Genomic DNA, 16,761 nt, shown 5'->3' on the forward strand with positions numbered 1-16,761 from the left:
TGGATACAACTAAGATTATGTAAAAATATGAAATTATGTTTCATTTAAAGTTATTTAAATTTAAAAAAAAATTAAAACCAAATTTTCACAATTAATTTTATAAAAATTTGACCCTACCACTATTTATTGAATATTTATCCCTTGTACACAAACTTCTTCCAACTTGCAACACAATCCCAATATAAAAAAAAAATAGACCAAGGTACAAAATTTATGCATATGAAAATAAGTTCAAACTGAAATATCTCTCTCTTTATAAGCAAGTCATTTTCGCGGATTTTGATCAATGTAAATTTATAAATAAAGTTTGTAATTTTTTTTCTCTCAACTATAATTTTTTTTTCAATTTTAATGTTTAATTTTTAATTCAAAACAATATCGATAAAGCATATTATATCGAAACATTTCATAACTAATAAAATTTCACGAAATCATTAATCTCATTCATTACTTTCAATAATTAATTTTGTGGTTTTTTAAAAAGATTTTGTGGAAACAACTAAACAGAAAATATTAAACTGAAATAATGTAAGCAATACTTGTAACTAATCTCTTAGTAAGAAAACCCTAAGTAAATTAGGGTAAAAAATTATGGGGAAAAGATGTTTTAAGTAATCAAATAGAAACCAAATAAAGGGTAAAAAATTGTAGAAAAAAATATTTAAAAGTAATCAATGGGAAACTAGATAAAGCACGAAGGCTGGAGTAAATGTTAATGGAAGCTTAAAGTAGTGAAAGATAAATGAGTAATTGAATTGCAATACCAAATGAGTAATGCAATAAATGATAATAAATTAATGAAAGCAAAATTACCAAACTAAATGGAAAAGATTACACAGAATAAAGTAAATGATGATAACAAGAATACCTATACCATTCTAGATTTCTTGTGTCATTTTTCTAGATTTAGTTGTTATACTATTTTTAGTGAAAGAAAAATTTATTACAAAGATGCTTCAACTAGTTGTTAACTATTATAAAAAAAAAAAATATTACATCAAACTTAATTTGTGGATTATGGATTCTTACATTTTAAAATAATATTCTATATATAAAAAAAACATAAATAACAAATATAAAAAAATGTTATAGTAAACAACAATTCTTTGGTAAATATAGTCTAAAATATTGATATTTAATATAGACGATAGCTATTTATTAAGAACCCTTGTCTGTATCGTTTTTTAAAAATCCAAAATCTTTTCGCTTTTTATTGTGTTTGTCTCTTTTGAGCTCTTTCAAGTATTCATTCATAATAACGATTTTATTTGTCAATAACTTTATCTCCAATATTTTATTTTCTTGAATGTTCTTACTTTTATTCATAATTATAATATTTTCCTACCTCATGATCTTTAGATATCTACATATCTTTACAAAATTTATCTATTATTTTTCAGCAATTAACATTTATTCATATAATTATCAATATATATTATTTTTTTCAAAATGTCTTAATTTTTAATCGATGTGGGATTTCCAATACATTCATTCACGTCGAGACTACCAACTCATGCGTAAGACTGTATATTATGGGTGTTCCGATAACGGATGACCTGATAAGTCCAACAAACAATTGTTATGATAGGCTCAAAAGGATTATGATACCATAAGAAGTGGACTTTAAGCTTAACACAACTTCATAAAATCAACTTATAATATGAGGTTTGTTTCCACTTATATACCATGAAATGTTCTAATCTTTTCCATACTAAGATTTTTTTTTCTTCTTTGGTGCAAATCTCGATACTCTTAAAAAACATATTTAAGAATAACAAAAATGGAGAATAACATTTTAACACGTCACATGTTTTAAAGAGAAAAAAGAAGTATTAAAAATAGAGAGTGGAAACATAGATTTATCAAAATAATATTTATGCATTTGACATGAAGAGTATATGGAAACGTTTATTATGATTGGCTGGCCGACCGTTAATATCGTTATCAAGCGTGTGAGTGGGAAACGACCTTAATTTCTATTTTCACACGCACTTGCCGCAAAATTTAAGTGGGCATTCAGCATGCCAACAAAGTAACCGTTGCACTTTTTTTTTTTTTATAATTCTAAAGTGAACTATTCATTATTTCTTTATTTTTTATTGTTTATTATCATTTTTGTAAATGGAATTTTAATTGAAATTACTGAATAAGATATATCCAAATGTATAAAAACAATTACACTTATACATAAAACCGTATAAACGTACTCAAACATTTTTTTTCTATAGAGTGAGATAACTGTCTTTTAATCCATTATCTAAAGTTTTTAAAGTCGATATACCTATAATGAAGAGACAAAATTAAATTAGTTAAAATTAAAAAATAAGTTAGTTTTATGATTAAGTCATTTTTGAACCTTATTTACCAAATTCAATCCAAGTACGAACAATTAAACAGAAAAAAAAAAATGTAGTAAATAAGGTAAAACACAATGTTAAAAGTGTATACAAAATATTTTCATCAATCAACTTTAAAATTCACTTTGAGAGAATATTAAAAATCGAATCAAACTTTGGAGATCCGAATATGACATGAAATTGTGAGTGACTTTTTTTTTTATCGGCAATAAAAATAAATAAATAAAAATCACTTTAGGTGTGGTCCAACCTTTATACATAAATATCTGACAATAAACTCTTATTAGATCACCTACCTACCAACTTAATAAAGGGATTACCAGACCAACACTACCCAGCCTTAATGAATCAACCTCATACAAGCCATAGGATTTAAAACCCAACTAGAATACGGGAAATATGCAGAACAAGACTTTATAATGTGAGTGACTTCTTAGTCTCATGTATAGTTGATTTAATTGGGATGATACCAAACACATAACTATAGATGATAATGAAAATGGATGAAATTAGTATGTCAATTAAATAGTCATTTATAATGTTATTATTCAAAATAAATTTGTAATTATTCATATTTTTTTGTTAATTTTATTTATTTTGTTTTCAAGTCATATAAAATTGCTAGACATTTTCATTTCAAGTAAATTTTAAACTAAAATGATATAGTAGACTTGTCTACAGATAGATGGGGCTATTTATGGAACTGAAATTGATATGAATGTTAATGTGATCATTAATAGATAAATAAATTAAGTAGATTTTATGGATTTAGAGATGTAAGTAGATTTTTGTGATTATTGGATTTTGGGTTTAGTAGATAACTCCAATGTTAGTTGGAATTGATTTAAACTAGCTTTTGCCAAAATTAATTACACTAAAGCTTTTTTACAATTGATTCAAGTATTATTAAAATGGTTTATTTTGTTAATTTATAAATAAACAATTAATTGGCCCTTTTACTTGTAAATTAGATGATGAATAGGATTGAAACACCATGTTGAAAAAATTATTACTTTGATAGTGAAGGATTATAAAACATACATTAAATTAAAAATAATGATTGGTGCATATTATTTAACTTTGCTTTTTTCAGTACAATAACATCATAAATTTGAATTAAAATTAAAAATTTTACCTTAGCAATTATTTTATATTTATGTTCTAATTATGGGTTGATTTATTTCTTATTAATGATATTGTGTATTTAAGTTTTTTTTTATAAAATGTAATTTTATAATTAAGATAATTTTATGTTATCAAATGAAATAATTAGTAAATAACATTATGTTTATTTTGTAAGAGTGATTAGTGTAAATAATATTTATATTTATATTTTTAAACTCTAAAAATGATTTAATATTAAAATATTATATATTATTGGAATATATAAAATTGAATGATATTTATCTTTAATAAAGTTTAATATTAAATTTTTTGTTTAGAATTTTTTTTTAAGATATAATTTTACGTTAGAGAAAAAGATTATTTGTTTTATTCTAATAAAAAAAATTGAAACATAAAATATTTCAATTATTTTTTCAAAAAATATTTTAAAAGTTAAAACAAATTAATTTTAAAAAATTTAAATATTATATTTTAATTCCTAGACTAATCCCTAGTTCAAACTCAAAACAAATCAATACAGATTATTTTCTGTAAATACACAAATTGTAGTTGTTTTTACTTCAATAAATAAGGTGAATAATAGTAAAACAAGTATAGACATTTTTTTTTATTTTAGTACAATAAAAAAATACAGTTTTAATATAAAAATTATAATTCTGTTAATTTTTTTTAAACTCCAATAATGTCAATATATATTTCTTTATCTTTAGTTATCAAATGAGTATATTAAAAGAAAAATTTAAAATATTTAATAGTTCTTCAAGATTAATTATATTAATATTAATTTTTCTTTACTTTAATCATGGAGTTAAAACAAAATTTACGAAATTAAAATTTTTATACTAAAATTATAATTTTTTCTTCTAATATTAATATTTGTCTTAATAATTTTAAAATTTAAATATATTTATAGCGAGATTTGTACTTATAAATAACTTTAAAAGTCGCACTCTTAACTATTTGGTATCTATGCACTTTCTTTCAAAGAAAAAGGTATCCAAGTACTTATATCTGAACATGCAACTCACACTAATTAAATATAAAAATATTAAGAAAAATATTGATTAAGAATGCAATTGTAGTGCAATTAAAATACTATTGTTGAATCAAGTGAAGGTAAATTTATAATTTATATTTAAATTAAAATTATTTTAAGTAATTTCTTTGATACCTGCAACATGAATATAAAACTTTGGTTATAATTTTGCAATTTAATATAGTTGAATTTGTACCGGAGAATTTGTAGTAGTCGGGTCCGTATGACATATTAAGTTTTAGTATCTCGTTAAGATCGATCTACACAACTAAATTTATTATGCCTAAATAGAAGATTAACAAGACTAATCGGTGGTCAAACACTAGATAATATATTTTTAATCATGATTCAAAATCTTAATCCAACCTAATAACAAAGGATCCATGATAGTTATATAAATTAACACAAATTTAAAGAATAAGGTACATCATCATTTATAGTACTAATAGCATGAGTGTCAGATTGTCTTTTCCATATATCATCTCAGCTTAGTATTCACGAGGACTAGAAACAAATGAGTATAAGAAGAACACAAAGACTATGAAGAGAGATAAAAAGACCAACCAAAATGTAAAATAATCGTTCTTTCTATATTACATTTATTTTAAGATGAAATTAAAATATAATATTTTATGCATAATCAAAATCAAAAGTTACTTTTTTCCACCTTTGTTAAAAGTATATTTAAACTTGTGTTTATTAGGATTTAATTTTTAAAATAGCAGATGATGGCACTTTGGTTATTCTTCAGAGTCCAATTGGCACCGAGAAATCCAAGTACTACATAAACCCTCACATACACATTCCAATTCGAATCTCAACTCAACACATAACACAATACTCAATAAGTTTCCACAAAATGACACGTCATTTCCTTCTCCTTTCTCTGTTATTCTTTGCTTCCACACTCTCTCCTCTCATCTCAACCGTCACCGCCGGTTACACTTCCGGTGACGCTTCCGGTTACATTTCCGGTGATGCTTCCGGTGACACGGACTTCATTCGCCAAAGCTGCAACGCAACGTTGTACCCTGACCTGTGCTTCTCCTCGCTCTCTCCCTACGCCGCCGCGGTGCAACGCAGCCCCGGCGGCCTCGCGCGAGTGGCCGTGGCAGTGGCGCTTGCCAAGGCGCACGGCGCGGCGGCCTACCTCTCACACGAGACCGCCACGGCGCTCTCTGCGGATTCCGGCGACGGTGCCGGCGCCGCCGTGCAGGACTGCTTCTCAAACCTGGAGGACGCGGTGGACGAGATCCGCGGCTCGCTGAAGCAGATGCGGCGCCTGAGACGACCGGACGGGGACTCCGGTTCGGTCCGGTTCGGGGTGAGCAACGTGCTGACGTGGATGAGCGCGGCGCTGACGGACGAGGAAACCTGCACGGACGGGTTCGAGGGCGTAGAGGAAGGTCCCGTGAAGACGAGCGTGTGCAACCGCGTGACCAGGGTGAAGAAGTTCACAAGCAATGCCTTGGCGCTGGTGAACGGTTTCGCTAATAATTTATAAAATTATTATTCGCCACCAATTGAAACGAACACTGTCTCTGTCGTTTTGGTTGCTGCTTACTTTGCTTTTGGTGTTGTGTGTGAATGCTTCGTAGATTTCATCTCTCACTGATTTAAGTTATTTTCAAATATATTACTCAGTTTTATAATCTTTTTTCTTTCCTTTTAAATCTCCTCGTTCATTAATTTTACTGGTTCATAGTGAGAAATCTAAGTCCTCTCCTTATGATTTGATTTAGTAATAGTGGCCAAATAAGATGAACAAAATAAGTAGAATAATTTTGATATAACTTCAAAATTTGAGTTAGGAAGAGACAAGAGTGTAGGATTTGTACAGGTATAGTTGTTGAAACAGAATTGAAATGTCATATTTGAACTTAAATTCTATGACATTTATTTTAAAATGAAATTAAAACATAATATTATATACATAATAAAAAACAAAACTTAGTTTTTCCACCTATGCTAAAAATAAATTTAAACTTTGTCTTTATTAGGATTTAGTTTTTAAAATAGCAGATAATGGCAGTTTGGTTATTCTTCTGAGTTCAATGGCCCCAAGAAAACCAACTCCTATATAAACGCTCTCACACATTCATTCATGCATAAAAATTCCAATCCCAATTCGAATCTCAACACATAAAACAAAACTCAACAAGTTTTCCCCAAAATGACACACCATTTCCTCCTCCTTTCTCTGTTATTCTTTGCATCCACATTCTCTCGTCTCGTCCCAACCGTCACCGCTGTTGACGCTTCCGGTGGTGACACGGACTTCACTCGTGCGCGTGCGGCCGTGTCCGCGGCGCTTGACGAGACGACCGCCGCCGCGGCCTACCTCTCGCAACAGACCGCGGCAACCAATAAGGATTCCGGCAATCCTGGCGGCGGCGCCGTGAAGGACTGCTTCACAAACCTAGAGGACGCAGTGGACATGATCCGTGACTCGTTGAAGCAGATGCAGAGCTTGAAACCGGACGGGGCTTCCGGTTCGGTCCGATTTGCGGCGAGCAACGTGCAGACGTGGATGAGCACGGCGCTGACGGACGTGGACACGTGTACGGACGGGTTTGAGGAAGTGGAAGGTCCCCTGAAGACGGACATAAGCGACCGCGTGGCCAAGGTGAAGAAGTCGATAAGCAATGCTTTGGCGCTGGTGAACGGTTTCGCTATGACGTTACCCGCCAATTGAAACGAACACTGTCTCTGTCGTTTTGGTTGCTTACTTTGCCTTTTGGTTTTGTGTGTGAATTTTTCGTAGATTTCATCCCACTGATTAAGTTATTTTCAAATATATTAATTAGTTTTGTAATATTTTTTTCCTTTTAAATTTCCTCGTTCATTACTTTTTTTTTTTATCTCTTAAAACTGTTTATTTTCTCTCTCTTTAACTATTATCGTAGTGAAAAATTTACATAGCAATAGCAATAGCTTTTTCTTTTTCTTTTTTATTTAGTTATGAATTTTGGTATCCTTTTCTATTTAGTAGTACAAAATCACATCTGTTTGTGATGGGAAAAAGTGTATAATTTTAAAAGTTTTTAATTGGTTTATATTAAATGAGACATCTAAGTCCTCAAATAAATATATATGAATCATTAGATTTAATAAAAGTGACCAAATAAAATAAACAAATGTATCGATAGGGGTTGATGGGATTGTTTGTGCTGACAGACCATAATGTGTAAAAGAGTTAAGGAAGAAGTTGGTGCATGGACTACCCAACATGGAATATAAGGGAAAATTTTGTGAAGAATACATGCTCAACAAGCATGCAAGAACCTCGTTTCAGAAGAAGGTTAAATATTGGACTAAGCAACCTCTCGAATTGATTCATACTGACATATGTGAACCAATTACCTTGAATCCTTCTGCGGTAAAAGTTAATTCATTTCCTTTATCAATTATTTCTCTTTATATATTTTCTATACATGAAGTGGTGTAATCATACACATAAGAGAATAAGAAACATATCTTCTTTTTACCATTTTTTATCATCATTTTCTTACATGGTATCAGAGCCGATTTTATGAGGTTGAGTTAGGCTTAAAACCCACTTCTTAATATGATATCAGAGCACCGATCTTGGTGTCCTGACAACCTCTCCATTTTTATCCCATAAATAAAAAATCATGTCGGTAAACAAGACATCAGTGTCGAGCAAATTCAGCAATTGGCAAAAGCTATTTACTCGCTCAACAACAAGAATGACACGTTAATCTGCTTGCCCATAACTCATCTTCTAATTCTGCTTTTACGAAACCATGGATTTTAGATAGCGGAGGCATCTGATTCACAATTTTTCACCCACACTTCATCATCATTTATTCCAAATGTTAATCTACCCACAGACTCAACTGCGCCCATCTTATCTACGGACACAATTAAATTCAATGACAAAATCATTCTAAAAAAATGTTGTTTGTGTTCCTTCTTTTAATTTAAATCTCATGTTCACCAGTTCACTAAATTTTTGTGTCGTTTTTACTCCACATGTTTGAGTTTTACAGGACTTGGCTACGGGGAGGATGATTAGCTCGTTAAACAACACGCAGGCTTATACTACATGTCCCATCCTCCAAACCAAGCTCACACATCTCAAATATCGACCGACTCTGATTTATGGCACAAACGCCTTAGACATCCTTTTCCGGCGTGTCTACAACTCGTATCTTCCTTACTACCTATCCCTATCATAAAAATCTCATTTTCATTCATAATAATTGTAGTATTTGTAACAAAGCTAAACAGACAAGGTTACCCTTTCCTTTGAGCACAATAAAATCTCATTCTCCATTTAATCTATTGCATTGTGACATTTGGGGTCCTCATAAACCCAATTAATTTTGGAAAACATTTTTTTTCTCACTATAGTCGATGACTATACTAGATGTACTTGGCTATTTCTTATGAATCACAAATCTGAAACCCAATCTCTCTTAGAGTCATTCATTACATTTGCAAAAAATCAATTTCAGGCATCTATTAAAACCATTCGCGAACGGACTGAAATTTATTTCAATGTATGATTTTTTTCAAAAAATATTGAATGTCAATGCACTTGCGTCTACACTCCTCAACAAAATGGGGTAGTAGAATGCAAACATAGACACGTTTTAAACACAACCTCCTATTTCAGTCCAATTTACCATTAGAATTTTGGGGAGAATGCGTTTTAATCGCCATATATATATATATCATTAATCGCTTGCCATTATCTTTACTAAAAAATAAATCACCTTTTGAGCTACTATATAATAACCACCTTCACTTTCTCACCTTAAAACTTTTGGTTGCCTCTGTTACGCAACTGTTATTTCACCTAAGCAAAAATTTGATCTGCGCGCCCGAAAATGCATCTTCATTGGTTATCCTCACAGTAAAAAAAACATACAAATTATTTGATATAGATGCAAACACTTTTTTTACAAGTCGGGATGTCATCTTCCATGAAAGTGTTTTCTCATTCTGCCAACAGTCACACACACCATCCTCACCTCCATTACAAGGTATTTTGCCCACTATTGACATTGACTTACCCATTCCTGTCCAACATTCACTCGATCAACCTTCTTCTCTTACTCATCACAATGCATATGAACCTCCATCAAACCAACCTTCTTCTCCTACTCGTCACAATACACCTGAACTTCCATCATACCAACCCTCTTCTCCTACTCGTCACAATGCCCCTGAACCTCCATCAAACCAACCTTCTTCTCCTACTCGTCATAATACCCTCTAGTAGACCAACCTTCTTCCTCCATGCCAAGAAATTTAGCACCCATTACCAAACCTTCTCCAACCGACCTTCCTTTTCGACGATCCAGTCGCACATCAACCCCACCTTCCTGGCTTCAAGACTACGTAACGGGATCCCAAGCCAATCATTCGACCACTGCCCAAGACCGGCCGAATGGAACCAGGTATCCTATGCATCATTTTCTTTCTAATTCACGATTTTCTTCTACACATAGTGCATATCTTGCTAATATCACAACCACCAAAGAACCTCACACTTATGCTCAAACTATCCTTGATCCAAATTGACAAAAACCTATGGACGAACAGCTTTCCGCCTTGTAGCTAAATCAAACGTGGACCTTGACACTGTTACCCGCTGGGCAGAAACCCATCAGATGCAAATGAATCTATAAAATAAAGTACAACTCAGATGGTAGCGTCGACAGATATAAGGCGCGCCTTATCGCAAAGGGTACACTCAGATTGAAGGTGTGGACTATTCTGAAACTTTTTCACCAACAACCAAATTAACAACTATTGTATGCAATATTGTACCCAATCATATGCAATTAATTTAATAATGATAGAATCTCATAATTAGTATTCCTACCTAATTAGATTGTAATTTGGAGAGAGAAACTCCCTATATATTTTTTTATACATGAAGTGATGTAACCATACACATAAGAGAATAAAAAACATCTATTATTCTTACAATTTTTTATCATTTTCTTATACAAATGTTTATATAAATACATTATTTTACTTATCTCATGCATAGTAAAAGCTTTAAGGCAATTCACATTTTCTTATCTCAAATTTTACAATATCACACATCTAATTATACGAGACAATGTATCAACTTCATATAACACTTTAGTCCAAAATTTGAAAATTCATATTTATGACAAAAAATCAACATTATCACATTGAATCCAGTCAAATTTTTGATTTTTGAATTGTGTAATCCAAAACTTCAAAATTACATTTTAGATTACATAATTTAGAACATGATTTTGAAGTTATGGATTGTGTAATCTAGAAGTCAAAATTGTACTCCAGATTACATAATCCAAAATACAGTTTTAAAGTTTCAAATTTTGTAATGAGAGTTAAAATTGTATTTCAAATTATGTATTATGGAATAATATTTTGATTTTATGATTATACAATTTGAAAAATTAATTTAAAATACCAAATTATTATTTTAGATTGGATAATACAAAATACTACTTTCAAGTTCTTTATAAGATGATCTTAGAGAAGTATACTGACTTCACATCTTTTCTTACAAATTACTATCTAATTCATTACAAATTTTAACTATCAATTTTATAATAATCTAAATGGATAGCTAAAACTTTGATCGTTAATTAGATATAATTAAAAAAATAGTTTATAATTTTTATTAACAATATCAATTTTTTTTAATATATAAAGTAATATTTTGTTAATTATTTTTTATTTTTAAAATTAATTTATATTTAATAATTTTTTTTAGTATTTAAGAATGGAGAAATATAAACTCAATGTCACATACAACATCAATATAACATCAAGACGAAGGCTATCATAAAAAACACAAATTTTCAGGAGAAATATTAAGTTTTTTTTTTAAATAACTTTAGAGTTTAGTTCAAATATATCTTTTCTCCATGAATATTATTTACAATTTTTCTCATCTTTTGATGCTCATTATTTTAGTAAAATTAATAATTTTCGGTTTTTATGTATTTTAAAGATAAAAAGTATGTTATAAATATTTTAAAGATAATGAAATAAATTAATATAATGAAATGAAATTATTATCGGAGGTTCTGGCATAATTCGAATGAAGTGTCTGGGCCAAACTACGAATGTCTGAAATGCATCGGCCACAGTTGTTACCTCATATGAAGGTATTGGAACACGAGTATCAGGTACTCGTACTCTTTCAACTGTTACCTTCGCCTCATTAGGGGAGAGAGAAACGCTATGTAAGGTGGTGACCTCTTCATAGACTTTTCCAATGACCACCACCTGAGGAAGCATGCCGCCCTCTACTAGTAACTCACATTGTCTCGTCTGGACAATGATATCCTCCCCTACAAGTGAGTAAATATGATTTTTGAGCTACACATAAATCCAAAAAATCATTACAACCAACATTATGTAATAATAGTCGCGTTTAAGAAAAGAGAATAAAATATCCTCTAACATGTTATTGTTTAGATCCGTGGAGGTAAGAAAATTCATGTGTAAACGCATGTTAAAAAAAATTAACATTAATATATAATTTAACCACTAAAAAATTTAAATTTACAAAGAAAAAGGAGAGAATAAAATATTACATTTAAGATTAATTGCATATTACTATTTTTTTTCTCTAATAAACCTACGTGACAAGTATTAAAAACCAAACCCATGTTCAATTACCTTAATATTCAAACAAAATTAAATTTTTTATACTAAGACTTTACTTTTCTTTACTTAAAAACAAAATATGATAATATTTATTATATTAAACCCCTATTTACTTAATAATCTAATAAGTAAAGTTCCTTTAATTTGAGACAAGCGTTTTCCAACTTTCATTTTATGGGATAGTAACATCGTGAGTATGATTTTTCAAATAACTTTTTCTCAATTATATACTTGTTTCATAGAGAAAACTTATCATCTTTTTATAATATTATAATTTTCAAATTATATTCAGAATTTTTTTAAATAAGATAAGAGTCATATAAATTACTATTGTTTAACTATTTATTATCAATATACAGGAAATATTTGTGATTCTTTTCGTATTGAATTTTGTTGAATTTTTTGAGAATTTTTTTAATTATAAATTATAAATCAACTCATAAGAAAGTAACATACTATTTTCCACTCAAAATTTGAAGACAATCATTTTATAAATTTTTTATATTATTTATTTTATTCAATTTTTTAATATAAAATTTCAATCAAGATTTAACATTTTAATAATATACTTTATAACATGTTAGTATTATATATATTTTATTATTATATTCAATTCTAATATAGTCCGATATATTTACATGATGATTAAACACCATACATTGATATCATGAGAAGAATTCATAGGATTAAACTCTTCTGATCTGTCCTAATCAAGAACTTGTGCCCCAAAAGAGGTAATGTTTGAATTTTGCAATTGCTTCAGTGATTTCATATAGTTCTTGTGTACAAGCTTATTGTTTTTGGCTGAGAATTGCCCTATACTTGTCCCTGACACACCTATTTCTAGGACAAGAGCCTTTAAAAAATCTGGAATAGCCAGAATTGGAGCCTGAGTTAAGGCACTTTTAAGTGTCTCAAAATATAATAGCCTCAAAAACCCAATTAAAACTGTCTTTCTTAAGCATATTTTTCAAAGGGGTTGCAAGGAAGAGCCCAAGCTAGCACAACCTGAACCTTGGAAGCACCCACCACTACTCCATGACCTGAAATTGTGTGTCCTAAGTATTCCACTTAAGTAAGACCAAATAAACACTTAGATAACTTTGCAAACAATTTATGCTTCTTTAATGTATTGGTCGGATCCGTACCATAGCTGAAGCCTGAGTGTCTGGTTAGGGTCGGCTGACATGACTAAATTTGTTATGTCTAAACAGAAGATTAACAAGACTAATCAGTGATCAAACATTAGGTAATACACTCTTAATCATTATCAAAAACTCTAATTCAGCCCAATAATAAAGAGTTCATGATAATCATATAAATAGACACAAATTTTGAGAAATGAGGTACATCATCATTCAGTACCAATAGACAAATACTGAGATCTTACTTGAGCGTCAAAGTGTTTTTTTACAGGTACTATCCAAGCTTAGAGTTTATGAGAACGAAAAACATAAGAGTGAAAGGAGAGCGAGCTTAGAGTTTATGAGAACCAAAAACATAAGAGTGAAAGGAGAGCAAGAAAACTATTCTGAGAAAGGAAGAAATGGTAGAAGACCGACTGACCGAGAAAAGAGATAATCGTTCTCTTAGTTCCAACCCTGTTTAAAAAAGACTTTAATAATTTGAACTTAATTGCAAGATAGCTTCTAAATGTTTTAGATGAGAATACCACATTGTATTTCCACTTCACTCACCATACCTTCCACATTCAAAGAGTTTCCATTACCTACCATGACTTAAAATTTAGAAGTTTGTTTCATGGTTGCAAGAACTTGTCTGAATGGCACTATTAGGTAGTATTTGAATCTGCATCCCACTAATAGTGCCTGGGGAATTGCAAAGTAACAGTGCAGGAGACACCTTTGAGAGTGTTAAAAGAAAGGTGATGTTCTTGTTCCAAGGAATGATTTGGATGGTCATTGAGATCATTGTTTGTCTGGACACTTATCACATTTGCTTCCATATGAACTGCAACAATAAGAAGACATAACTCCTCTGAGTAGGTTCATTACAATGAAAGAAGAGTGTTGTTAAGCATGCACATTAGATCATACCAATTTCAACAGAATCAATCACAGGTTAAACCATCAAAATACCATACTCATCACCAGAGATTATTGTACTGCAAAGAACAATCAAAAACATGAAATCAAAGAGTGATTTTCATTTAAAAGATCAAAAACACATTCATAAAGTAGGTGAACTAAATTTACAAAAACTGGGAAACTCTTATTCTCTCATTCATTCATTCATTCACTCACTCCAATACTTGTCATCACAGTCTTTCTCCTCTTCCTCGTCACTCTCCGAAACACTCGTCTTGAAAGCAATCACATCCTCCGCCGCGGCGCTCCGAAACAACCCGATGTCGGCGCCGCCACTCACCATGTGATACCCACGTGACCTCATATCCTTCGCCCCAGAAAACGGCGTGGCGAAGCCCGCAAGGTAAGCCCCACTCTCGACGTCGTCGTTTCGGCTGTCCAACACCTTTCTCTCCGCCTCCCTCAACGCCTCCCTCACCTTCTTGTTCCCCGGGTCCCATAAGTACCCCAAACTAGCGCTCAGATCCAACGGCCCCATTTGCATGCAGTCCACGCCGTCTACGGCGGCGATCTCGCCGGCGTTGGCCACTCCCTCCTCGGACTCCACCTGGCACATGATCAGAAGCTCGTCCAGGTAATTACCGATGTACCCATCGTCGAAGCCGTATTTGGAGGCCCGGACGATGGGGTGGGCGGCGCCGCGGAGCCCGTCGGGGGGGTAGCGGCAAAAGGAGACGACTTGGCGGGCCGACTGGGCGGTGTCGATCATGGGGAACATTATGCCCTGTGGGCCGAGGTCCAGGGCTTTCTTGGCCCACACGGCGGTGGACTCCGGGACGCGGAGGATGGCGGCGGTGTTGGCGGCGGCGAGCGCGTGGATGCATGGGAGCGCGTCGCGGATGCTGCCGGGGCCGTGCTCCATGTCGACGACGACGAAGTCGTAGCCAGCGAGGGCGGCGATCTCGGCGAGGGTGGGGGAGAAGGAGAGGAGGAAGAGACCGTAGAGGGTGTCGCCATTGCGTAGGCGGGACTTGAGGTTGAGGGGGGGGACGGCGACGGCGGCGGAGGAGCGGATAGATTCCGGAATGGGGAGTTGGGTGAGGAATTTTGAGGAGGTGGAGAGAGGGAGTGGTTGGACTTTGAAATTGGAAGGAGTGAGAGAATGGGGTTTTGGTTTTGGAAGAAGGGAAGAGAAAGGAGCCACGGTGGTGGTGGTAGTGGCGGCGGTGGCGGCAGAGGTGGTGTTTATGCTTAACATTGTTGCGTCTTTTTCTTCCTCTTATCTTCTTATGGGATTGATTCAGAAATAAATATATATAATAAAAAATAAATTTAAAATTAAATAATATAAAAAAATATTAAAATAAATAATAATATTAATTATATAAAAAAAAATTGTGAGTTGTTAATGTATTAATATGGGTAAGTGTCAACTTCTGATCTCTCATATTTGTTTCTATTTTGTTTGTTTTGTTAGAAGAACAATAGCGTGGAAAGAGTCACAAACTTTACATAACTAATTTTAGTTAAAATAAGAATATACAAATAGTTTTATTTATAGTTTTATATATATATATATATATATTAATTAGGATTATATATAACTTTCAATATCCAATAATACAAAAATAGAGTAAATGATTGAGTGTGTGAATTTTAAAAAGAATGAATTAAATTGTCATTCTCTAACATTTGAATAGATTATTTGAAACAAGAAAGATATTCAACTTGAAAAGAATTTGGAGAAAATCTCATTACACATTGAAGATGAAAAATGTAAGTTTGATGGTGGGGACGTTTTGGATAAAGTATGATCATATATTTAATATCATTGATTCAGAGAAACTTTGATCCACTATTAAATCTTAATCAATTTGTTGATTAATTTGATTTTGAAAATAAATTTAAGATTCTTTATTTTTGTAACCTTAAAAGAAGCACTTGAACACAAAAATTATCATTTTTGTTTTTCTTTATTTTTAAACTTTTTAATATTAATGAAAATTAACACTTGATACTTATTAGTCCTTCCATTCAAATCATTTATCAAAACTTTTGTCTGCTCCAAAATGATCAACTATTAATAATTTTAACTCTTTTTCTCAGACATTACAAGCGCAAAAATGGTATCATGTATAAATAAAATATTACTTTAAAATAGATATTGTAAATATAAATTGTTTAAAATTGAATAAATTATAAATTTATATTAAAATAATATTTACAAACAATAAATAATTTTCATTACAGATATTTTTACTCGTTTACACTCACATACATTTATATAGAGTAATTTTTGTACCTGGATTAAAATATTTTTAAACTAATACATATTTTTTAAATTAATTAGTAACAATAAATTTATTAATGTTTATATTATTCTTTCAAAATTATCTATAGTATTTCTGAAATTAATCATCACCTTTTATTTAATTTTTTCTCATTTAATTAATTAATATTTGATTAAAAATAATAACGATGTAATTTGTAACTACTCCTATTCTTCCATCTCAAGAAAGAGAAACAATTTATTTTATCAAATTAT

At 31.5% G+C, this 16,761-nt stretch overlaps 3 protein-coding genes across 6 annotated transcripts; 2 read left to right on the top strand and 1 right to left on the bottom strand.

Moving 5' to 3' along the window:
- The first annotated feature begins 5,265 nt into the window (after positions 1-5,265).
- LOC137806188 (pectinesterase inhibitor 7) lies at positions 5,266-6,170 on the top strand. The gene has a single exon (XM_068606175.2). It carries the CDS (start codon positions 5,378-5,380, stop codon positions 6,020-6,022), a length of 645 nt encoding a protein of 214 aa, XP_068462276.2. The 5' UTR covers positions 5,266-5,377; the 3' UTR covers positions 6,023-6,170.
- A 480-nt stretch (positions 6,171-6,650) lies between these two features.
- Positions 6,651-7,333, top strand: LOC137808822 (pectinesterase inhibitor 7). Its single transcript, XM_068610102.2, has one exon. The coding sequence runs from the start codon at positions 6,692-6,694 to the stop codon at positions 7,211-7,213; it is 522 nt and encodes a 173-aa protein (XP_068466203.1). The 5' UTR covers positions 6,651-6,691; the 3' UTR covers positions 7,214-7,333.
- Positions 7,334-12,886: 5,553 nt separating this feature from the next.
- Positions 12,887-15,503, bottom strand: LOC137806189 (uncharacterized). Of its 4 annotated transcripts, none has more exons than XR_011080315.2 (3): positions 14,433-15,499; positions 13,317-14,139; positions 12,887-13,211 (listed from the first exon to the last, which is right to left on the bottom strand). XR_011080315.2 is itself a non-coding variant. In XM_068606176.2 (2 exons), the coding sequence occupies exons 1-2, from the start codon at positions 15,472-15,474 to the stop codon at positions 13,988-13,990; spliced, it is 1,194 nt and encodes a 397-aa protein (XP_068462277.1). In that variant the 5' UTR covers positions 15,475-15,499; the 3' UTR covers positions 12,887-13,987. The 4 variants fall into 4 exon arrangements, 2 of the variants coding, with proteins under 2 accessions (XP_068462277.1, XP_090156455.1); XR_011080316.2 differs by adding an exon at positions 14,226-14,293 and having other exon boundaries at positions 12,887-14,139; XM_068606176.2 differs by having other exon boundaries at positions 12,887-14,139.
- Positions 15,504-16,761: the final 1,258 nt, after the last annotated feature.

This window comes from Phaseolus vulgaris, chromosome 3 (genome assembly GCF_051622355.1).
Source record: "Phaseolus vulgaris cultivar YP4 chromosome 3, ASM5162235v1, whole genome shotgun sequence".
In the NCBI taxonomy this organism is placed as follows: domain Eukaryota; kingdom Viridiplantae; phylum Streptophyta; class Magnoliopsida; order Fabales; family Fabaceae; genus Phaseolus; species Phaseolus vulgaris.

What these genes read in the sequence shown, in the direction of transcription:
- LOC137806188 (XM_068606175.2), top strand. Translation starts at nt 5,378, where the DNA reads ATGACACGTCATTTCCTTCTCCTTTCTCTGTTATTCTTTGCTTCCACA.
- LOC137808822 (XM_068610102.2), top strand. Translation starts at nt 6,692, where the DNA reads ATGACACACCATTTCCTCCTCCTTTCTCTGTTATTCTTTGCATCCACA.
- LOC137806189 (XM_068606176.2), bottom strand. Translation starts at nt 15,474, where the DNA reads ATGTTAAGCATAAACACCACCTCTGCCGCCACCGCCGCCACTACCACC. An exon ending in CTGTGATGACAAGTATTGGA is followed by an intron (nt 14,140 to 14,432) that starts GTGAGTGAATGA and finishes TTATTGTTGCAG; the next exon opens with TTCATATGGAAGCAAATGTG.